This window comes from Lissotriton vulgaris, unplaced genomic scaffold (assembly GCF_964263255.1).
Source record: "Lissotriton vulgaris unplaced genomic scaffold, aLisVul1.2 SCAFFOLD_1000, whole genome shotgun sequence".
Classification (NCBI taxonomy): Eukaryota; Metazoa; Chordata; class Amphibia; order Caudata; family Salamandridae; genus Lissotriton; species Lissotriton vulgaris.
Window position 1 is genome coordinate 334,679 of NW_028246706.1, and position 24,471 is coordinate 359,149.

The following is a 24,471-nucleotide window of genomic DNA, read 5'->3' on the forward strand; positions in this document are numbered from 1 at the left end:
CAAGTGAAGAGCAAGAAGTTAACCTAGTACCAAATGTACAAGTGTACAATACTCTATACTCTAACCAAGCCATAAAAGGCAATGGTGTCAGGCACTATGAATGTGGCTTAATGTTCATATATCTATTTGCCTGCACTACATTTTAAGGGCAAAATGTTATTTTTATGCTCGCCATTCCACAGATTACTAGAGTGATATGGTGGTGAGATACCACAGCGATGCAAATCTTTGATTTACTGATTTATTTGGAGTTTTAAATACCACAGACACTGCTCTTCTTTGCGCCGAAGCAGTGTCCAGGGGTAATCTTGGGACGCAGATGATAAAGGATGAGGTTAAAGCAGACATCATGGTGAACAATGGATCTTTAGGAAATGGCTGACAAAAGAGTGGGCCGCATTTGTCATGCAGCTAAACTGCAGGGTAAGTGCAAGGAATGGTACGTATCCGTGTTTGCAGCAAGAGTGTGCCCTGTATGGTGAACAGGCACGTACCCCTGCCCTGAGTGATGACTATATGAGGAACTCGTATCCAAACTTTTATGTTGGCTGCAGTATCATACTAACCTAAGCAAGTGTGCAGAGGGTATTCCACCAGAATATGGTTTAAAAAATATTGAGACACACAAATATTGTGTTAAAATTATAGTGATGTCACTCATATTGTGGAACAGAACGTTGATTGTAAGAATATCATTATTGTGAGACTTTTATATACATTTTCAAATCACATTTCCACATATCATTTGTCAAATATTTAGTTGAGTTTTCTTAGCTTTTGTGTTATAAGTGATTATTAGCTTAATGTTACGTATGTTTAATTATGTTTAATCGTTTTTAGTGTGGTTTTCTTTTCTTTGATTCAGAAATATATTTTACGTTTTTCTTTTATTACACTTTATTGGCAGATTGTTGAGTTTATAGGGGAAAAGGGTGGGAAGTTTTAAAAATATATTAAGTTTTAATTGATTGTAATTTTTTATACTTTTTAGTTTGCTAATTTGATACATATGTTAAAGTTTGTTTAAATTATTTAACAGATACTTGTAAAAAGATGGTAATTTGTGTATTTGTTAGTGGGTTAATTTGATTTTGTTTTTAATTATTTAATTGTTTTAATCATTTGGATACTAATTCATTATATTATGTTCAATGTTTATGTTTAATAATTTTTTTGTTTTATTTGTTTTAAATAATGTACATTGTTATTTTGTCTATTACATTATAATGTGTTTTTGTTGTTGGAATTATAGAGTATTAGGGTTGGAAGTATTTTGAAATCTATTTTTCATATTTGTGTAGATGATTTTATGTATAATTTTATATGTTTTGTGTTTTTAGCTTTAAAAATGTATAAAAATTATATAATGTTAAAAAATGTTTTAAATTCGTTTATTTAGTATACATATATGTAAATTATCTTGTATTACTTCATTAAATTAAATCTGAACTTTATAAAGTTTAACATTTTTCCTACTATGGCTTACGCTGGATTTCGAGTAGTAGTTCTAACCCATCCAAAATCCATCACTTTCCCCATTGTTGCTTACGTTTGAGTGGGAATAGTATACCTAACCCCTCTAAAGTCCGCCACCTGCCCTACTGTTGCTTTTTTAGGAGCCGGAACAATAAATCTGACCCCTTCAAAGTTCAACACTTTCCCTACTGTTGCTTACATTGGAGTCGAGGATCTGGGGGCTGGGCAAGTCTTGGGGGCGGGGTCATCGCAAGGCCAGTGGCAGAGGGAGTTGTTGCACTGTTGTCAGTGCACAAGTCAGTTTGGACGGCTGTCTCAAGCCGGCCAAATCAGCATACAAACTGAGCTGCTTACAACCCAGCTGTGTTGCTGGGTTGGAGACAGCAAAGGACAGACTACCAGTCTCAATGGGAGTGCAAATTCCCAGGGCTCAGTCCAATCGCGACGCTGCTTTCAAACATGAGAGGAGCACAAGGATTGGCCGCAGGGGAGCCTGTGCTGCAGCGAGGACATGGAAAAGAGCATTAAGCAGTAGGCGGAAGGTACATTCTTTTTTTTTTGTTTAATGTTTATTTGTTGTCCGTTTCCCCTCCCTCCCCGACACCTCCCTGTTGCCTATCATCCCCCCAGTCCCCCACCGGTCCGACACTCCGCCCACACACCAGCTGCTAATGATATTTGGGCTGTGTTGGGTCTGTGCAAGGAGCTCTTTCTCAATATTTTCCATTGCCTGATACTGAGTGGTGTGTCCTGATGGAGAGTGTCAGTGTCACACCACAAGAGATTTGTATCAACCGCTATCAAACAAGCTGGTTGATTAGTCACTGTACAACCGTATGAAAAACATTTCTTTGAAGGTCCAAGTGTAGAGTTTTTGAAAAACATACCGTGGTATCCACAGCCTTGACCTTTTCAGCAGGAACATGCTTTGGAGAGGAGTCTTCTGTGGACAGCAGCACACACCCTGCAGCTCCCAAGGTCACAATGACTAGTTTACAGCCTCGTTTTAACAGTACTGTGGCGGCTTCCTCTGCATCTTTTGGGCTGTTGACTGAAACCCCTGTTAAGATCTCTGCCTGCAGAAAAAAGGCAAACTATTATTGTACACTGGTTCACGAGCTTCCCACAAAATCACTGATATTGCCATTTAGACTAATTCTGTAGTGGAAAAAGGCCGCAAATGGCATTTGCACAAGCACAACTCTTGACTGAGCCAAAGTGCATGCACTTACATTCTGTTCTCACTGAACATCAGGGGTAAAACACAAAATAATTGTGCACACATATGGGATTTAGTGGAATTCAGTGGAGTCCATATGCAGCGGGGTTGAGAGTAGAGTCTTGTCACGGTCCAGCCCCTGGTGGTTGGACGCATGTGGCACGATCGGCCACTGCTCCAACCTATGCTGAGCACAGCTAAAGAAATATGTGGTGCAACGCTTATCAGTTACTAGCTTCACTGTGTATCTCATTCTAACAAGACATATTTATATCATAGTCAGATTAAATCATGTAGTTCAGTAAAGCACCTACCACCACACCTGCTGGATCAGTAATACCTCCAATTCCCATTCACTGGTGGGGCAAGATGAGTTTGATTGATATTAGAAATCACTTGGGAGAACTGTGACCTGCGCTCAAAATGCCCCTCTCAGCTGTAACAGATATCTCCCAAACCATTACTACCAAAATGTTCATGGCGCTGAACATCCTGTGATTCTGGGCAAATCACCTAATCTCACTGTGTCTAACAAAAAATGAATGTGTCCTCATGAAACGCAACTGCTGCTATGTAAATTACTCGGATACCCGATACCTTTGAGTCAAGTTTGTGTATATATAAATATATATATATAAATATATATATATATATATATATATATATATATATATATATATATATATATATATATAAAAATGAAACGTTATGTTAAGCATAACTTATGTAATACCATCTGGATTGTTCATAGGTTTCAAATGCTATGCAACTTTATCCATTAGTCAACTTGATTAAGGGTGCACATGGAATACAAAGGAAAAGTCAACATATTTACCAACTGGATACCATCACACATATAGTGAACTTATGATCAAAACATTAGACGAACCGCGAATTAGGAATGTTCCTTGGCTTTTAGTTACAAACTGCCACCTTCTCCAGTTCAAAGGTGAAAAATATCTATAAAAGCAGGAGAAACATTTCACCCTATAAATAATCCTACCTCTATCCGTCCTTTAAATTTTGGTTGCAACCACCCATCATTGAGGAGGAGGTAGGATCCCTCATTGCAAGTTGCAGACATGGCTCTCCATTTTGTCCCTGCCCAGTGGCTATTTTACCGACATTTCGCGGGACGTGTATTATGTGGCAAAGCTATTTAATACTAGTCTGCTATCCTGAGAATTCCTGAAGTTTGAGGTTGTTGAACCCGTTCTGAAAGAACATGCTTTTGACCCAAATGACACCAGCCAAACAGTGCTTAAGATATTCAAAGATCTTCATACTCTTTAATTTTTTTAAACGTTTTCATTTTAACAAAAACTCAGAAAAGATAAAATGGAAAACAATGATTAAAGACATAGGCATATGACAAGATAAACAATTAGATGACATTCATATTTGGCGGCAAAGTTCTGTGACACATCGTTAAGAATATGTGCATCAAATTCTTGGGGCTCTCACCATGTGGCCCCTCAAGTCTTCACTAGCCAAGCCCCCCCTACCTCCCAGATCTTATCAACCTTCCATGGGCACCCACATGCAGTGTATACCATGTGCACCAACGTGGCACATCTGCCCATTCCTGCATGCTGGGGAGAGTTCCCGTCTACTCACAAAATCTATCTTAGCCAACCCGATGAGTGTATGTGATGCTCAGTTCCCCATTTCACCCCAGCAAGGCAACCTAGGTTATTAGGTCTATTGGTTGTCCAGTCACCTCAATGAATTCTTGCGCAATAATGTTTATTGTTTATACAGTCACAAAATCACATGTATCAGGGTGCCACGTTCTCAGTAACATCTGGGGCATTGAGGACATAATCCTTTTTTCATATTAGACAATTTCTCTGGAGTGTGATACGTTCTGTGGAGAAGCTAGATAAGCCGCAGGACAAGAGGAGATCACCAGGGTACGAGGAGCCATCTTGACTTAAGATCTTCGTGTTGTTGACTCCTTGCAGATGGAGCTTCACCATCTACATGGCACCTCCTGCCCACGTCGCCCGACATCATCTCCTACGCCGAGGACACCCAGCTGATCATCTCCCTCACCAAATCAATCAATCAATCAAATAATTTGTGAAGCGCACTACATACCCGCGAGGGTTTCAAGGTGCTGAAGGGAGGGGAGAAGGGGGTGCTGTTGCTACTGGTCGAACAGCCAGGTCTTGAGTTGTCTCCTGAAGGATAGAAGGTCTTCAATTTCAAGGGGGAGGGTGTTCCAGGTCTTGGTGGCACGGTGGGAGAAGGATTTGCCTCCGGCTGTGGTTTTACAGATGCGTGGGACGGTAGCCAGGGAGAGGTCTGCAGAGCGGAGTGTCCTGTTGGGTACGTAGCAGGAGAGTCGTCTGTTGAGATAGGCTGGACCGGTCTTGGGAGTGCCTTGTGTGCGTGGTTCAGGAGCTTGAAAGAGATTCTTTTGTCGACAGGGAGCCAGTGCTGGTTCCCCACCCGCCAGCACCGCTTCACCAGCCTCGCCCTCGCCACAGTCCCCCGCATCCGAAGAACGACCGCCGGTGGCAGACCCTTCTCCCACCTCGCAGTCCATGACCTGGAACACCCTCCCCACAAACCTACGGCAGACCCAAGACCTACTGGCCTTCAGAAGACTCCTCAAGACCTGGCTCTTCGATCATTAGCAGCATCCCCCCCACCCCCCAGCGCCTTGGGACCCTCTCGGGTATGTAGTGCGCTTTATAAGTGTCATGATTGATTGATTGATTGATTGATTAAGAGAAATCACCCTTGTGGCAGCTATGAATGAGATCAGAACAATCTTGGGTGAGGGAATCTGGAATGAGTGATGCTTTTAGATCCCTTTGCTGCTTCAGATAAGGTGGAACATGGTGTTTTAATGCAGCAGGAGGTGACATTGGAGGAAAAGTGCTTCACTGGTGTAAATATTTTGTGATTAGTCACACTGAGGCACTTTCACTTTCGCCTCCAACATGACAGACAACTTGGTAGTGACGTGGATAGCCGCAAAGTCTATCTAGGTCTGCCCTCATAAAATCTTTTGGATGCAGGGCTCCAAGACATGCCGATGACACCCAGCACATCATCAGGCTAGGTAAATATGCCCACTCTCTTAGAAGTTGCTTGGTAATGCACCAGCGTATAAGCCACAACTGTTATGTTATGTGTTATGTTATGTTATGTTATGTTATGTTAAATTGGTCTTTTATAGCGCACGGCTACTCCGAGGAGTGTCCCGGCACTTTGTACTACATGACCTAAAAGAGGACGGACAAAACATAACAGTATAGATTGAAAAAAAGGCTCAACAAGGTTCAGAAACAGAGCAGGAGATCCCTAGCGGGCAAAGAGCCATGTCTTTAAGCCCTTCCTGAACGCGAGCAGTTTAGATGTAGAGCGCAGGGTCAAAGGTAGGGAGTTCCAAAGCTGCGGAGCAAGCAGCCTGAATGAACGTCCTCCAATGCGGGCTTTTTTTATTCGGGGCACCACAGCAAGGAAGAGGGACTCCGATCTCAGGGATCCTGCCGGATAGTAAAAGGCCAGCCTCCTTTGCAAATATTGAGCTCCCGAGGCGTGCAAAGCCTTGTGGACCAATGTCATAGCCTTGAATGCTATCCGCTTCCGGATAGGGAGCCAATGTAGCACTTGCAATAGGCTAGAGGCACTGGCCCGCCTGTGGAGGCCGAAGATGGCTCGAGCAGCCGCGTTCTGGGCCACCTGCAGGCGTTGTAAAAGGTACTACGGCAGGCCAAGATATAAGATGTTCGAGTAATCCAATCTTGATCCAATTAAGGCCTGAACTGTCGTCCTCCTATGTTCCTCAGAGAGTAAAGGGAAGAACTTCCGGAGCATCCTAAGGATGCCAAAGCACGTTCCTGTAAGAGCCAGAACCTGGGATTTAAGCGTCAGCCCGTTATCGATTTTAATTCCCAAGTTCTTAGCTTATTGGGACGAATGAGCTGGGGGGAATATGTCGGCGGGCCACCACCCATGCCAGTCCGGATCAGATGGGCATCCGAAAAAGAGTATCTCAGATTTATCTGAGTTGCACTTGAGGCTGTTTAGCTGGAACCATTTAAAAACAGCCCCAAGACACTCACGGATACTCTCTCCATCAAACTCTTCTCCCTTCCGGCAGGTGAAGAGAAGCTGGGTATCATCGGCATAGGATACGATCTGGGCCCCGAAGGACTCCACCAGTGTCGCCAAAGGGGTCATGAAGATGTTAAATAGAGTCGGGCTCAACACGGAGCCCTGGGGAACTCCGACTCCCAGTGGCGACATCTCGGCGGAGCCGGGGGAGGCCCAGACCGTTTGTCGGCGGTCGGCTAGAAAAGAGCGAGACCAGCTGAACACCGTCCCCCTCAGACCGATTTCATGGAGTCTTGCGAGGAGACCCTCATGGGGGAGGGAGTCGAAGGCCGCCGACAAATCAAGCATGACCAACATAGCCCTGCCTCCTGAATCCAGCGCCTCCTTGACGGCCTCCGATACCTCCAATAGCGCTGTCTCGGTGCTTAAATTGGTGCGGAAGCCAGATTGAGAGGCATGTAATAGCTCGTGAGACTCCAGAAAATTGGAGAGCACACCCTGTAGATGCTTCTCAAGGACCTTAGCCAATGCCGGAAGAAGCGAGATGGGCCTGTAATTAGCGGGGACTTCTGGGGCAAGGCTCGATTTCTTAAGAAGCGGGATGACCATAGCCTGCTTCCATGTCTGCGGGATTACCCCCTGACTCAGGGAAAGGTTCAGAATTGGGTTGGCTAGAGGATTGACAATATCTGCCATTTTGGCTAGGAATTTGTCCGGACAGGGATCAAGGGGAGAGACAGATTTGAGATTCGTCATAAGTGTCAGCGACGAAGGTATCGAGAGTAGCGGGAAAGCAGCCAGGACTGGGCCTGAAGTAATAGCGTGGACTGGCCCCTCCGGAATGCCAGCAAAACCGAGGCTTTGCTCTTAACAAGCAACATTAGACAAAGAGATGGCACTCTAGTGCCGCCCTGCATCGGAAGCCCCTCAATTCATGTTGGAAAATCACAATTTCTAGGATTGATTCTGTACCAGGAGCCTGAATGTCTATGTCCTGTCTGTGGCTGGTGGCTGCCTTTCGCCCTCTGTCTCTTAAGAAAAAAATCTCCCATTCCTCTTTAGAGACAAACATGCCCATGCAGTTGCAGCCTGCGGTCTGTCTATGATTAATCATTTGAATATTTAGGGCTCTCTCGTCATCTGGCAATACTACAACAAGTCCAGGTTAGAATGGTACCGCAATTCTGCACGTTGGTCCATGTGTCAGAAGTCTGCACGACATTTCATTGGCTGGCTGTGGAGCATAGGGTGTAACTTGACTGTGTCTATTTCACCCACTGAATCTTCTACATACGTGAGACTTTAGAATTAGTTGAGGTCAGTGCAGTCTTCACCCGTGGGCACGCTGGGTAGTTGCTTGGAGCCCTCATGAGTATAGGGGCCCTATGCAGACCTGACTTTAACACAGATATTCTGTTACACATTTTTATTTCTGTCAGTGGTTGTGTAGGCAGGGCCAAGTGCACTGCTTTTCCCGGGGGCCTATAATGCTGTTAAGACAGCCCTTGTTGAGGTGCTGCAAATATACAATTCCCAGTGCTGTTTTAGAAAATGGCCGCCAACAATGTGCTCCATACATTAAGAGACAGCATTTCAGAGGCCGATTCTTCTGCTGTCCAGCCCCCAAACTGAGGAATAATCTGTCCTTGGGCTTAGAGACACGGAGAACTATCCGGTCTTCTAGCCTTCCTTGAAAACATTTATTTTCTGTTACGGTGCTTTTTAGAGATGATTCTCTGCCTTGTCCTTCCTGCCATCTTAGGCAGCCACCACTTCATAACTAAGCAAAGTAAATAAATAAAATACATTAGCAATGTGGCATGGTAGTAGGTGAATCTCTGTGCTCTCTAGACTCTGTTGTAATCTGTCGAATTTCATGACACTTTCTCTCCGTCGCACTTTCCTTGTGAACTGTCTCGGAAGACACCGAACTCACCTTCTCTTTCGACAAAACCTCTCAGACCGCCCAATCCACCTTCTCTTCCGGCATGCTGGCAATATCCCGCTGGATGGAAAACAACAACCTCAAGCCGAATGCCGGGAAGACAGAGGTCTTGCTCTTCGGAGACGCCCCACTCCTATGGAGACCCCACTGGTGGCCCCCGGAACTAAGGAAGGCCCCAACCCCTGCAACCACAGTCAAGAACCTAGGAGTGTACCTTGAACAGACCCTCAATATGAAAAAGCACGTAACTCACACTGTGGGCTCATGCTTCCAAATATTAGGCCTCTTAAGGAGAGCTTTTCCCTACCTTCCCTACTCCACCAGAAAGACCTTGACTCAGACCTTAGTACTGAGTAAGTTAGACTATTGCAATGCCCTCCTGATCGCAGTCACCGAGTCCTCATTAAACCGCCAACAGATGATACAAAACACTGCCGCCCGCCTGATCTTAAATGCGCCCCACAGATCAGCCTCTCTCCCTCCGCTTCACCAACTACATTGGCTGCCCATTCGACAATGTGTGAAATTTAAGATCTGTTGTCTTACCCACAAAGCAATATGGGGAAACGGACCCTCCTATTTGGTAGAAAGGCTTCACCACTCCACTCCACATCGTACTCTACGCTCAAGCTCTAAATCTCTTCTCAAAATCCCCATAATAAAAAAGACAAGAACTAAAGGCAAGTCTTTCTCTCACCAAGCCCCACTCATATAGAATCAACTCCCTCTTGCCTTAAGGCAATGCCCAGACCATTGGAAATTTAGAAAATCTCTGAAAACTGCTCTGTTCTCAGTCTAGCCCATGGCCGCTGCTCCTGCTGCATTTTCTGAGCGCTGAGATACCCTCCAGAGGGTGATTCAAGCGCTATATAAGACAATAAATCAAATCAAATCAAACTGTGCTTGTGTGTCAGCCTCAAGGAAGGTGTGGCATCCAAAAGGAACCCTGGGGAGGGGGTCCCCTGTCACTTCAGGATCCCATCTGTGGCAGAGGCTCCGGGTTCCCTCTCTTGGAAGGAGCATATTTACATTGCTCCATAAAGATCCCTGATTTCACACAATCTGGTATCTTTTTTCTTTCTTTCAGTTGTATAGAGCGCAAACTCAACTCATAGGTATTGGAGCACCTTAAATGAGCACCAGTTACATTCCACAAGGACGCATTCATTTTTGGTAGGCACCAGGAGATTAAGGGATTTGCACATAATCACAGGATGCTGTGCCGACGTCGCGAGTCGAATCTGGTTCGCCAGTCAGCAGCTCTGGCTGTTATACCACATCCTCCCCACATTAGAAGAATTGATTTACCCAAAGGGCCAATTGCTTGGGAACTTGTCAGGCTTCTCCCACCTTGTGTGCATCATCAGGTGCATGCCCATCTTATCACCATTAAGGGTCACCCTGGGACCATAAGCGGGACTGCTGCCCTCCCAGCTTCCACTTCTTTGTCCGTTTAAGAGTACTGATTTTTAAAATACTTTATATTGTATTCTTTATCCTCTTTCAGACACGTATTACTGTATATATTTTCAACAACTGGGAGAGAGAATAAGCAGTCTCTGTGATAAACGTGGGTATGTGAACTTTTGTTGGGTTCCCCCTACTGTGTCTTATAGTTAATGTCGCAGGCCACTGTGGGCACCTGAAAAAAGCCCTTATTTTGGGGGTCTGAATGTGAGCATTAAGGTGACTTGTAGGTAGACTTATTGCAAGTAGCCTCCCATCACCTTTTGTGTGTTTCATGTACCGCCATGAGTGGCATGCGTATGTCCGAACATGGGCCCCATGCTCACTGTGTCATTGGAATCAAGCTATACCCGACTGATGAGCCCAAAACATATTTTACAGACTCAGAGAGAAGAGTTGCTGTGCCTGAGTAAAACAGGTTTACAGAGTCACAGAGAAGAGTAATGCCCTAGCTATCCCCCGTGTTACAGTGGTGATAATGGCATTGAAACTATCAATGTAGCTTATGAAATGTCTCCCTCACAAGTAGAGAAATAGCTCCCAAAAGAGGAGCTAATGTCTAGCTCAAATCTAATGAGCCCATATCATCAACAATAAATCCCCAAACTAGGCATAAATTAACACTTAAGCAGCAGTATTTCATAAATGTTGGAAACATGCCGAGACACTGGCTAGCCCTGCAGATACAGTCTGATGCCTTCATTCAACAGCTTCACATTTTCAGTAAAAACATCACTGTGACCAAAAACATAAGCTTTTCATTTTCTATTAAAAAAGTCAATATAGTCCTCAAACACCAGCTTTTCATGTTGTGCAACTTCACCACTTCATAACTAAGCAAAGTAAATAAATAAAATACATTAGCAATGTGGCATGGTAGTAGGTGAATCTCTGTGCTCTCTAGACTCTGTTGTAATCTGTCGAATTTCATGACACTTTCTCTCCGTCGCACTTTCCTTGTGAACTGTCTCGGAAGACACCCAACTCACCTTCTCTTTCGACAAAACCTCTCAGACCGCCCAATCCACCTTCTCTTCCGGCATGCTGGCAATATCCCGCTGGATGGAAAACAACAACCTCAAGCCGAATGCCGGGAAGACAGAGGTCTTGCTCTTCGGAGACGCCCCACTCCTATGGAGACCCCACTGGTGGCCACCAGAACTAGGGAAGGCCCCAACCCCTGCAACCACAGTCAAGAACCTAGGAGTGTACCTTGAACAGACCCTCAATATGAAAAAGCACGTAACTCACACTGTGGGCTCATGCTTCCAAATATTAGGCCTCTTAAGGAGAGCTTTTCCCTACCTTCCCTACTCCACCAGAAAGACCTTGACTCAGACCTTAGTACTGAGTAAGTTAGACTATTGCAATGCCCTCCTGATCGCAGTCACCGAGTCCTCATTAAACCGCCTACAGATGATACAAAACACTGCCGCCCGCCTGATCTTAAATGCGCCCCACCGATCAGCCTCTCTCCCTCCGCTTCACCAACTACATTGGCTGCCCATTCGACAATGTGTGAAATTTAAGATCTGTTGTCTTACCCACAAAGCAATATGGGGAAACGGACCCTCCTATTTGGTAGAAAGGCTTCACCACTCCACTCCACATCGTACTCTACACTCAAGCTCTAAATCTCTTCTCAAAATCCCCATAATAAAAAAGACAAGAACTAAAGGCAAGTCTTTCTCTCACCAAGCCCCACTCATATAGAATCAACTCCCTCTTGCCTTAAGGCAATGCCCAGACCATTGGAAATTTAGAAAAACTCTGAAAACTGCTCTGTTCTCAGTCTAGCCCATGGCCGCTGCTCCTGCTGCATTTCCTGAGCGCTGAGATACCCTCCAGAGGGTGATTTAAGCGCTATATAAGACAATAAATCAAATCAAATCAAACTGTGCTTGTGTGTCAGCCTCAAGGAAGGTGTGGCATCCAAAAGGAACCCTGGGGAGGGGGTCCCCTGTCACTTCAGGATCCCATGTCTAGCTCAAATCTAATGAGCCCATATCATCAACAATAAATCCCCAAACTAGGCATAAATTAACACTTAAGCAGCAGTATTTCATAAATGTTGGAAACATGCCGAGACACTGGCTAGCCCTGCAGATACAGTCTGATGCCTTCATTCAACAGCTTCACATTTTCAGTAAAAACATCACTGTGACCAAAAACATGAGCTTTTCATTTTCTATTTAAAAAGTCAATATAGTCCTCAAACACCAGCTTTTCATGTTGTGCAACTTCACTACTTATGTCTCCAAATATAATCTTCATCAGGAGCTCTTGTTTATACAACAGACCCACACGGACAGACACTCTCACATTCCCACGTGAAGCTTTGCATGCCCATGCATCACTCTCATAAGCCACAAAACGCCAGGGAGGATCACCAGACTCCAGGAATGCTGCCCGCCATTTGCAAGGGATGCCCAGCATGGCAGTGATGTTCCTCAATATTAAGAAATGCACACTACATGGCAGGAATGTAAAGGTGTACCAGGAAAACCCAGAATATATCATGGGTGGCCATCCAATGTCAGAGACCAGCACCGTCAGCCACAGATTCACACCAGATTCCCAGATTCCCACCATATGTCAGGGATTTCTCTGATAGGTCTGACATTGTCACTGTACGTCAGGGAAGGCCCCATATTACCAGGACATCCACCAAATTTAGGGATGGCCACCAAATGCCTGTTTTGTCTGTGGTTCTGACTCGCGGCGGTTGGACTGTGTGTGTGCCCACTAGAGAACACAGTCCAGAAGTTGCACCGTGTCCATTATGGACCAACCTTGAAGACTGGGTGCTGTTTACGGCTGGAGATTATTCCTACAGTTGAGATGCTGTTTTGACTGCCTGTTACAAAAAAAGTGGGTTCAAAGCGCTATGTACTATACAAACGTCCTTCAACAAAATGGTTCTTCTTTGTGATCGAGAAGCTTGCACAATAGGTGACAGGTCAACAGATTTGGTAAAAGGAAACTAAACATCTTGTGATCCCTCAAATATGTCAGACTTGAAAAGGAGAAAGGGCCATCTCAATGAAAGGAACAATACTGTGGAAGGAAGTCCCACCCATGTTAATAATAATTATCTGTTGGAAATGGCCATCTTTTGCGTGGCATTCAACCAGATGTGTCTTCTTTTGCTGAATCCATTTTATTTGGACCTAGAACTCTGCACTCTTTACTTCTGCTAACCAGTGGCAACATGCCTCCTAAACATGGTAAAATCAGCATGAACACAATTGGCACATTTAATTTACTCCAATTCTGCATCTATGGTACTACATGTACCAAGGGCCTGTAATTGAAATTCTATTAGTGGGCAGCAGCACTCCTTGTGCACCCACTCTAATAGCGCTGTAAGCATGCACGAGGCCTGGAAAGGCAGTCTGGGTGTGCAGTTCTAAATTGATATTTTGACCTAGCAAAATAAACCCTTTGCCAGGCCTAAATCTTCCCTTTTAATACTTATAGTCACCCCTAAAATAGGCCCCATATACCCATAGGACAGGGAGTGTGTTATTTATGATGTCGTACATGTATATTTAATGTTTTACAGGTTCTGGCAGACAATAATTTACAAAGGCATTTTTTCATTGTGGCATGGCTGGCTTTCCTTTATGTTAACTCTGGTTTACACTATTACCTGTAATAAGTGCTACATTCGGTTTGGGAGTAGCTATAAAAATAGTTCAAAGACTCATTTTATAGAGTCAAGTCTCTGGATATCAAAACTGCCAGCCTCACCACCGACGTCTCCGATCTCCAGACCGAGATCCGGACCCTTCGGACCTCGAGTGACCAATTTGCCCGCCGGCTTGAGGATTTCGAAAGTCGCGCTAGGCGCAATAATGTCCGCATCGTCGGAGTTCCGGAGTCCTCAGCCGATCAATTGATAGACCTGCTCGTTGAAGACCTGATCCTCAACCACCTCGCCCCTAAGGGCCTAAGTAACTTTTTTGCGGTGGAGCGTGCCCATAGAGTTCCGGGCGGAAGACGCAAACAGGGGGCTACGCCGCGACCCATCATTGCGAGGATCTTCAACTACAGGGACAGAGACGCCATTTTACAGGCCTCAAGGGCTAGCGGCCCCACCAAATTTGAGAATGCGTCAATCAGCTTCTACCCCGACTTTACTCAATCGGTGCAGAAACAGAGACTGGGATTTACTGGGGTGAAGCGTAGACTGAGAGACCTGGGCATGAAGTATGCTATGCTCTTCCCCGCCCGATTGCGCATCGAACATAATGAGCGGGTGTTGTTTTTTGATATGCCAGAGGTGGTCAGTGACTGGTTGGACACACTATCGACGCAATGGGACACTGCGGAACATTCCAGAGGCGCAGAAGGAAGCCAACGGGACCAGGTGGAGTAGGGACACCGGCGTGTGTCACCATCGTATCGTGTTGTGGTGGATTGTTATCATATCAACCCTGGGGCGGCGGGGAGTTTGGGACTTTTCCTCCTCCTGGGGTGTTTCCTTTTCTTCTTGTAGATTAGTTTTCTTGGGTAGGGCGACAGGCACACTGCAACTTTGGTTTTTTTTTGTTTTATCGCAGGGGTGCAGGGTGGAGGGTTGTTCGTTCGTGGCATTTTGGGGGGGGGGTCCTTTTTTCTGTTTGAATTGTTTCCGAGGCTACGTATTGCTGCATAGTTTGATCTGTGTTTCCTTCATGGGGTTTGGGGGACCCAGCCACTTTTTCTGGGATGGGGGGTAGGGGGTTGAGAGTCTTGAGTTGGAATGTCAATGGCTTGTGGGACAAAATAAAACGGGGGGTTGTACTTCAATATTTAAAACGCCATTCCCCCGATGTTGTACTACTACAAGAAACGCACTTGGTGGGGAACACGTTCCATGCTATGAACCGGAGGGGCTACCGGTTAGTTGCACACTCGGGATTCACTTCGGGCTCCAGAGGGGCTGGTGTTATGGTCCGTAGTTCCCTTCCCTTGGAGATTGATGATACGATATTGGATGATAGGGGAAGATATGCGGCCATTGTTGGTAGGTGGGAGGGGAGGGCGGTCGCCATCCTCTCGATATATGTCCCCCCGGGTTTGCAGGCCACCACGTTTGTCGACCTGGGGAAACTGGTGTTGAGGCTTCCGGAGGGGATTCTGGTGGTTGAAGGGGACTTCAACTCGGTTGTAAGCGGCCTGGAGGATCGCCATCCTCCCAGGGCTCTCGCACAGTCACAGTCCTGCCTGGGTGGTTTCTTGGAAACGTTTGGTATGGTTGATTGTTGGCGGATGCTTCACCCCGGGCAGGCTCAATACACTTTCCATTCCGGGGCCCACGGGAGCTTGGCTAGACTTGATTATATCCTTGTGCCCGCAGCCCAGGCAACAACGGTAAGAGAGGTCCGACATTTGCCTAGAGGCATCTCCGATCACTCCCCGCTATGGATCCATATAGACCTCCATCTGGACGCAGGGGGCAGGGTCGCCCCAATCAATCCCTGGCATCTCCGTGTTCCGGAGACCAGGGCTGGGGTGGTTAAAGCCATTGATCACTACTTTGTTGAAAATGTGGGATCGGTGTCTTTGTCTGTGTCCCTGTGGGAAGCCTTTAAAACTGTTATACGGGGTCAGACGCTATCGCTGATCGCCAGTTCTAAGAAGCGCCACAATGAAGAGGTTGAGCAGCTGGAGTCCGATATTGTAGCTTTGGAGGCAGATCTTGAGTCTGGGGTCACGCGTGATAAGGTACATGTTTTGCAACTGAAGCAGTCGGACTATAAAGCCTTGGTTACGAATGCCGCGAAAGCCATGAGTCGAGAGCAACAGGGCCGTTTGTATGATGTGGGCGACAAGGCGGGGAAGTTGATAGCTTGGTTGGACAAGAAGGAGAGACTGAATCGAGTGGTGCCGGTGGTTGAGCGAGTGGAAGGTGTACGTGTGACGGATCCGTTGGAGATCGTGGATGAGTTCGCTTGCCACTTCCGAGCGGTGTATGCGCCAGTCTCGGACCGGCCGGAGGAGGATTCGCATCTTTTGCTCAGGGATATCGCTTTGCCTTGCTTGTCCGAATCTGATAGAGAGCTAATGGAGGCGGACTTCTCCGCCGATGAAGTAGCGCTCGCTATTCGCTCCATCCGCTCTGGAAAAGCCACGGGCCCGAACGGCATACCCATCGAGCTGTACAAGTTGTGCCCGAACAAAATGGCGTTGTATCTTCGCTCGATGTTCTTGGAGTCCAGGGAGAGGGGTTCACTTCCTTGTGATCAGCGATTAGCGTCTATCGTGGTGATACACAAAGAAAGAAAACCCAGTGAGTTGTGTACCTCCTATAGACCCATTTCACTTCTTAATGTGGAGCCTAAGGTTCTGGCAAAAATGTTAGCTAATCGTTTGATTAAAGTGATTGGAGACTTGGGGCACCCAGATCAGTCTGGCTTTATTCCGACCCACAACACTGCGTTGAATTTACGCCGTCTCCACGGCGTGCTGGCGAGGGCGGAGACGCTATGTGAGCCGGCCAGTTTGGTCTCTCTGGATGCCACTATGGCATTTGACACAGTGGAATGGCCGTACCTATGGGCAGCTTTGGCGAAATTCGGCTTCGGACCGGTATTCATTGGATGGATCCGGCTACTCTATGAAGAGCCCCTAGCCCAGGTGGTCGTTAATGGTAGAGTGTCGACTCCCTTTATCCTAGGGAGGGGTACGCGGCAGGGGTGCCCTCTGTCTCCACTGCTCTTTGCCTTGGCTTTGGAGCCCCTGGCCGATTGGTTGCGGTGGGAGCCATCACTCAGGGGCATCAGGTGGACTCCCGGTTTTGAAGACAGCATCTCACTTTATGCGGACGACATTCTCCTTTACCTCACTTTCCCTCGGAAATCTCTGGGGGTGTTGTTCGACGTCCTTAGTTCCTTTGGGAGGAACTTTGGTCTTGTCATCAACTGGGGTAAGTCCTGTGTTTACTCGCTCACGGACGACACACCACTCGTACCGCGCAACTGCCCAATACAAATTTTGCCTTCTGGGTTCAAGTATTTAGGTATATATGTCTCGCGTGATCCTGCAGTCAGGTATCAGCGCAACTTGCTCCCCCCGCTTCTTCGCTTAAAGGCAGATGTGAAAGCCTGGAGCAGACTACCGCTGTCCCTGGTGGGCAGAGCAGCTCTCTTTAAAATGATGTCCCTTCCTAGATTTTTATATGCGCTTCAAAACACCCTGGATCTTGTGCCTTCCAGCTACTTCCACGAGATCGAGAGCCTCCAAAGAAAATTGCTGTGGACTGGACGTCCCCGGATTGCCTTGGCCAAGCTCACGCTGCCTTGGTACGATGGCGGTATAGCATTGCCTGATATCAGACGCTATTACTGGGCCTCACAATTAAGCTCAGTCAATCATGCGATGTATGGTCCAGCTTCTAACCCGGCTTTTGCTATGGACAAATGGTTGCTGCCGGGCACTTAACTCTAAACGGTCAGATGCGGCGTTAACGGGGCCCACCAAGGTTGCGGTGCGGGTCTGGTACAACGCTAATGTTGCTATGGGCTGGTCGGACATTATCATTCGAGCGACTCCACTCTACGCTGCCGAGAGGTTAGGCAATTTGTGGACTACCAAGGGCTTTGAAAAATGGGACCTCATTGGTATTAGTAGGGTGGGGGACCTTTGGCGGAAGGACAGGATAAAGACTTTTGATGAGTTGCAACTTGAATATAAACTTAGCAATCGAGAGTACTTTCGGTACCTGCAGGTCCGACACGCCATTTCCTCGGTCTTTCCGACTGGCACTCTTGTTCCGGAGTCCTCACCCCTGGAGGACAGAGTGTTCGACGCCATGTCCCGGACACTACGATCTCCCTTATATATAAAAAACTGATAAACGACCGAGCAGACCTTCTTTTACAGCTCCGTGCGGCCTGGACCAGCGATGGACTGAAACTTGACGATGCGGATTGGCAGGCGGCGATATCCTCCCCGAAGGAGGTGGCAATCCCGGCCCGTCTGCGACTGGTGCAATTGAAAATCCTACACCGAGTGTATATAACGGGCCCTCGATTGTTACGTATGGGGTATGCTTCGGATGGCTTGTGTAAGCGCAGGTGTGGAATGGTGGGTACCTTCCTTCATATCTTGTGGGAATGTCCGGCGGTGGTGTCTTTTTGGAATCGTGTGCATGGTGTTATGGAAGAAGTGACGGGTGTTTCGATTTTGCCTGAGGCCCGAAGGTGTCTTCTGAATGTGTGGGAGCCCAATGACTACAACGTGGCTCAGACACAGTGGGCCACCTTGGGTAATATGGTCGCTAAGCGTGACATTGCGCAACTGTGGGGATCGTCAAGGGCACCCAGTCTGTTGGCCTGGTCCAGAAACATGGATTGGTGCATGTTTCGTGAAAAAACAGTCTACGTCGCTCGGGGCAGGCCCAGGAAGTGGGGGAGGGTGTGGAATCAGTGGAACCAGTACCGTGGTGAGATTTGTACTCCCCCTTTTGTGCCTCAGCCAGAGGTGTTGCACTCCCCTTAGCGTGATGTTCCTTCTTGTCTGTAATTTTGTTCGCATATTGCTGGCTTGCTCTCTTTCCCCTTTCCCCCTCCCGCCTGCTCTCCCTATAGCTTTTCAACTTCACTTGTTACTGAGTAACAACCATGGATGCGGTACTCCCTCCCCAGAAGGATCACTTGTGTATAAGCTTTGTGTCTAGCCTCCAGTTATTTTTCTTTTTAGTTTCTTGGTGTGTTGGTTTTTAAAAAATATAAAAGAAAAAAGACCTTATTTCTCCTGTGATACAATGTATGACTATGACATGTTTGTTTAATTGCCGCTGGGCTCTCGGGTTGTCAGCTAAAGTGCAGTGTAACTCACTTATCCGTTATGATCCTTGGAAATGTTGACAGCTGACCCTGAGTGGCTGCATGCTTGCTATTGTATATCCATGTTTGTCAATAAAGGTTTTTGGGGAAAAAAAAAAGACTCATTTTATTAGTAAATACAAATCTAAATTAATGTTTGAGTCGTGTTTTGTATTACTATTTAGGAAATACATTTTTTAGAACATTGTTATTTTCCGGCCTAAAACCAAAAGACTTTCTTGCCCGTATTGAGAATTCACCTGAGCCCTGATGGGTCCCCTGTGGTGACATGTATATTGCTCCCAGGCGGTGGACAAAGGGCCCAGGTAGTTAGGAGGGGGACTCTTCCCTTGACAAGATGGCCTGGAGAATTGTGCCCAGCCCTTTGTTCAAAGGATGTCTGCCTTGTCGCTGGCAGATAAAGCTCACACCTAGGCCTGCCTCCCCTTTGACTCTTAAGTCAGGATGGTACCAAACCCAATGGGGCAAAAAAACTGACCAGAACTGGTTTAGTGGGTGGACAAAGGCTTGCCCTCCACACACAAGCTGGCACTGGGCATAAAAGTGCACCAACAGACCTCTTCTCAGAACACTTCTAGATCTGTGAAGAATCAGAAGGACTGTCCTGCTGACTAAAGAATCTGAAGGAAGACTGGACCTGCTTGCCTTGAACCCAGGACCCCAGACATTACTTCAAGGGTCAGTTTTTGAACCTACTGTTTGAGCAACAGAGATAGAACTTGCTTCCACAGGCACTTTCCCTGCAGCTGCCCAGCTGACCAGTACCAACTGGACCTGCCATGAACCCTGCTGCTGACCCCTTCCGGTGGAGTGGTCCTAGGCCTGTAGTGGTTTCCCCCGGGTCCTGGACCCTTGGCTGCTGTTAGTATGTACTCCTTCTGTTCAAATTGCAAAAGGTGGGACTTAGAAACTTTTTGCCAACTTTCTGTCAGGAGAATCAACGGACACCAGTGTTGCCATTGAAGCCGCAGCTTTCAAATAACTGGTCGGGCTAAGCCAGCTAAAAGGCATCTATTTTCCAGAATGGTTTCGGAGTCCGAATGCAGATGGCTTCATCAGATCTTCGTTTTTGGATCGGATGACGACCGGCTGCCGCTCTGCTTAAAACCCGAGGACTATAAGGGGCACGGGAAACCTGGTTCTGGCTTTTTATCGGAATGCGCAGCAAGTAACCAACAGAAGTACCGGCCCCCAAAGAAAACAGAGGTGACGATATCTCTACAATAGGGAAACCGATTTAAATAGAAGCAGTAAACTTGACAGCATCTCGGCTCGGCTTACAGAGTAAGGAATTAATCACAGCCCAAATCTTTTAATCTAAGGAAACACATTGATTTTAAAAGAAAGTGCCATAGGAACAGCCTTCTAGTATGAACAAATCAGGACAGGAAATGAAGATGTGATGTGCACATAGACCAGGATGAAAATTGGATCACCTGAACAAAGAGATCATGAAAATCTGTAGTATGTGAAAGGAGGTCTAAACTACGGGCAACCAACCAGTGCCAAACAGTAGGAGAGACTGAATAATATATAGTCTTGATAAAGATGGTAATATATTACTGAAACCATCGAAACGCGTTGACGCCCCAAGGCACGATTAAGGGAGTAAAAAACCTAACCTGTAGATCAATAATTATACACTCTCAGGACTGTGTTTATGTGAAACCCCAGAAATGTGCAACACCTATTGACAAATTTCATGTCTTTTTTGTATGTCTCTCCTCTTTGAGGTCTATTAGTGTCAAGTGATTGATTATATTTTATATTGTTTTATATAATTGTCAGTTGGAACCTATGTGTATTAGAGACTGTATTTTATGAATTTGTTGTGGAATTGTTTTTTAATTTGTGTCTCTGTATGAGTCTTTTAAACATTCAACTGTATTTGTACGAATATGTTTTTTATAACAATAAATAATGAACTATACTGCTGTTGTTAAAGTGTATTAGTCAGTAAAAGAACTTAGGGCGCCTACATTTGGGTTGGCTGAGAAACCTAATTTTGGGTTGTTTATCTTGAGATTTGGTTCACCAAGGGAAAACGTTTTTTACTTCATCAGAACCAATGCCAAGCAGCAAACCGTCAACGCCTTTCTGAGCACAGACTTTGGACTTCGCCCGCTCAGGGCTTCATTGCCTTCGGCAATGACTGCACGAGGGCCCGCTCTTCAGCAACTTGCCTTCTTCTAGTTCCGCATCGGATCCAGCTTGCAGTCTGCTCCGTCGACAAAGCATCAACAACCACTTTTTCTCCATGAAAACTTCCAAGTCAAAATGTATACTTTCCACCTAGACGAATCTGGTCCCTGTATCTTGCCATCAAACCATCATGGTCGGCATTAACGTTTCACTTTGACCCGATCCAGTGTGATCAGATAACAATGGTTGGTGCTTGGTGCTTTTTGGCACTATTTATTTTATTTAAATTCATATCTCTGGTTTTACTTATTGGATTTGTTTTCGGTTTGATGTTATTTCATTTCTTTAATTTACCCTACTTTTCTAAAGTGGCTTGATATTTTTCTATTGTTTGCCCTTTGTTACTGTTTAAGTACTGCTAAATACTTTACTTGTTGCCTCTAAGTTAACTCTGACTGCTAACACAGGTTTATTTACTGACTTTAGTGGTTCGGCCTGACAAGGATTGTGATTATTTCAGATGGGCCCTCACCTCCCCCAAAAATTTATTCAATTTCATACAATAACCACTTTGAGTTTAGAAAAACTGTCAAAATCTGGCTCTGTGTGTGTGAAGCTAGCTTAAGAAGACATTGGTGGTATACCTGCAATCTAGGAAGAGCCAATGATTTACAATCTATCTTGGCAAGTAAATATACCATCACTGTTTATATGTAACACAGGAAATTACAGTTCCTAAAGTCGTGTGAACTGCACCCCAGCTAGTGTCCTTGTTTAAAATTTGAATTAGATTTTACTGAGCAGAAGCCCATAATCTTTTGTAAGAAAAAGATGATATGGCACTATGTTACCAGAACACAGACTTTATTTTCAGGTGATATGGAAGTCAAGATTTCAATTGTGTCTACTGAGATATGACCAAAGACAGAGCATTATTAAAAAAGACGGTTATTACCAAGATTATCATATTTGACCATTAGATCCATTGGCAGAACTTTAAAATTTTGTCTCCGCTTGGTGGGTGAGATTCCAGATATTTATTTAAATAATGAAACATTGTATGACATTATTATATTTGTCAGTCATGTATTTGAATCCATGTTTACAACATACTTGATAAATATGAATCAAGGACATGCAATATTTAACAAAATAGTGTTAACATTACATGGGGTCTGTGATGCTTTACTTTTCTTGCAGCTATGAAACTATGATAAACATGCGGGAGAACAATTTGAAGGAGCTCAATATGCATAAAACGCTGTATAAAAGACAAGTTCTGAGGCGTGGTCGAGGGAGAGAAGATGGCGGATGCGTGATTGCAGAGCTCCCCTCCTGGCCTCTTATCCAAGCAGGATCTCTCACATTTTGGGCCGCCCTCTCCGTTACCATTGGAAACCCGGGATCCCCCCCGGGGCCGGCGACCCTAGGGGGGGACCTCTGAATCACCAAACTAAGCCCAGGCCCTTCACAAGGGGAGCCAGCCTACGACACAGTGGCACTGGACCCCGGCACCACCACACAACTGCGGGCCACTGACATCAGCAAACACCGGAGCATCCTGCAGTCGGGTGCCACCAATGCCTCCACCGATTCAGGGTGCGCGGCTCTGGTAAACACACCAGACCAGACTACCAGCTCTCCCTGCAGGCAACTGGGGGCAGCAACACTCAGCCATCACGGCAGAGCTCCCGGACTCACTTGGTGGCTGTCTGGGTATCTCACACATGCCCTGGCCCCTCAAGGCATGATCGGTCCAGCGCCTGTCCCTCGCGTCCCCGGGGACGTTGATCATCTGAGACCTGGGCTGGGCCCAGAGAGACCTCACCAGCATTAGCAACTGCAGGCCTCTGACTCTCATTGGCACCAGAGGGCACTGAGCCCCAACTCCAGGCTCACCCATCGGGCACATGCCACCATTTCCAGGTGAGGCCTGCATACTCCTGCAGCCCCGGCCCTCTCCTGGATGTGGGCGTCACATCGCTGACCCCTTGGGCCCCCCACCCGGGAAACATCAGCCCTTCTTGGACTGGGCACGGCCCAGAGAGTTTTCACCGATCCAGTGACAGTGGATTCCCAATCCCTATTGACCCCGGATAGCACTGAGCCGCACTTTCACCTGGATGATCACTACTGGAGATACATAGATCATCAGCCGACCTTCACCCCGGTCCCCGACTGGCTGCCCACCGCACACCAGACCAGGCAATGGCCTCTACCCTCGCCACTGCCGGCCCTGCTTCACCCGTCCACTCTGGCCTGCGAAGGCTGGGCCAGTTGTCACACAGTCTTTCCCCACACAGCCCGGCCTGAGACTCTGCCGCTGTAGTGGGGGGATGCAACAAAAAAAGACTCCTCCATAAAATGCTTCCTCCAGAACCCATCCCAAGGCGACCCAACAGCACTACACCACTATCATCCACAGCAGAGGGGATGAGAGCTGCCAAAGATGACCAATCCATAACTAAGAGCTTTCTCCTCCAACTGGTCCAAGAAAGTAAGGACAACATCAGGGTGTGAAAACGGATCTTCAGCACGACCTCCGTGCCCTCCAGTGGGATGTCAATACCCTCAAGGACAGCGTGGCACAGACTGAAGAAACATTGGACGAACTCTCCAAGGAATGTGAGGCAGTACAGTAATGGATCCTTCAACTTGAGGACCAACAAATCAGCGTCTAAGAGAAGTGCAAGGACTAAGAAAACAGGTCACAATGCAACAACATCGGCATCCATGGAGTCCCAACCACTGTGTCAGATGTTGACTTTCCTCAAAGCCCTCCGTCCTCTTTGATCCATCCAAAGGCAGGACGCGGGCACCTATTCCCACAGACAGTGCGCACAGAGTGGTGCCCCTACGCATAGCCATGAAATGCCTCCCTGATGTCCTCCCTTGCAGGCACCGCTTCATGGATAAGAAGGAAATCATGTCCAAAGCTCGCCGGGGTGGGGAGTGCTATCGCCTTTAACAGAAATCAACTCCTCTTTTTCAAACTCCTCTTAGCCATGACTCTTACAAAATGGCGTGCTTTCAAATCGGTCACAGACTTCCTGATTTCTAAAGAGACCACATATTGTTGGATCCACCCGTTCCGCATTAATCTGGGAAGGCGGCAAACAGCATGCAGCCTCCCTCCAAGAGGCTAAGCAAAATCTGCAATTGCCTTCAAAGGACCACAGTGATGAGCCCTCTAACTCTCAACTGGTTGGCAGGTGATGCAGGGCCGTGGGAAGCGCAATGGCCCCAATGCCACGAAAATCAAGCACAGTCAGGCCCGGCTCATTGAACACAGGAAAAACCAGCGTAGAGGATGTACA

The 24,471-nt window shown here is 46.6% G+C and overlaps 1 protein-coding gene across 2 annotated transcripts in view; it reads right to left on the reverse strand.

Moving 5' to 3' along the window:
• Nucleotides 1-24,471, reverse strand: part of RBKS (ribokinase) — a 572,657-nt gene that overhangs the window by 141,203 nt on the left and 406,983 nt on the right. For both annotated transcript variants that reach the window (XM_086949486.1, XM_086949487.1), the window contains one exon: nt 2,364-2,552. In XM_086949486.1, the coding sequence (XP_086805612.1) occupies nt 2,364-2,552 (189 nt within the window). The remainder of the gene's footprint in view (nt 1-2,363; nt 2,553-24,471) is intronic.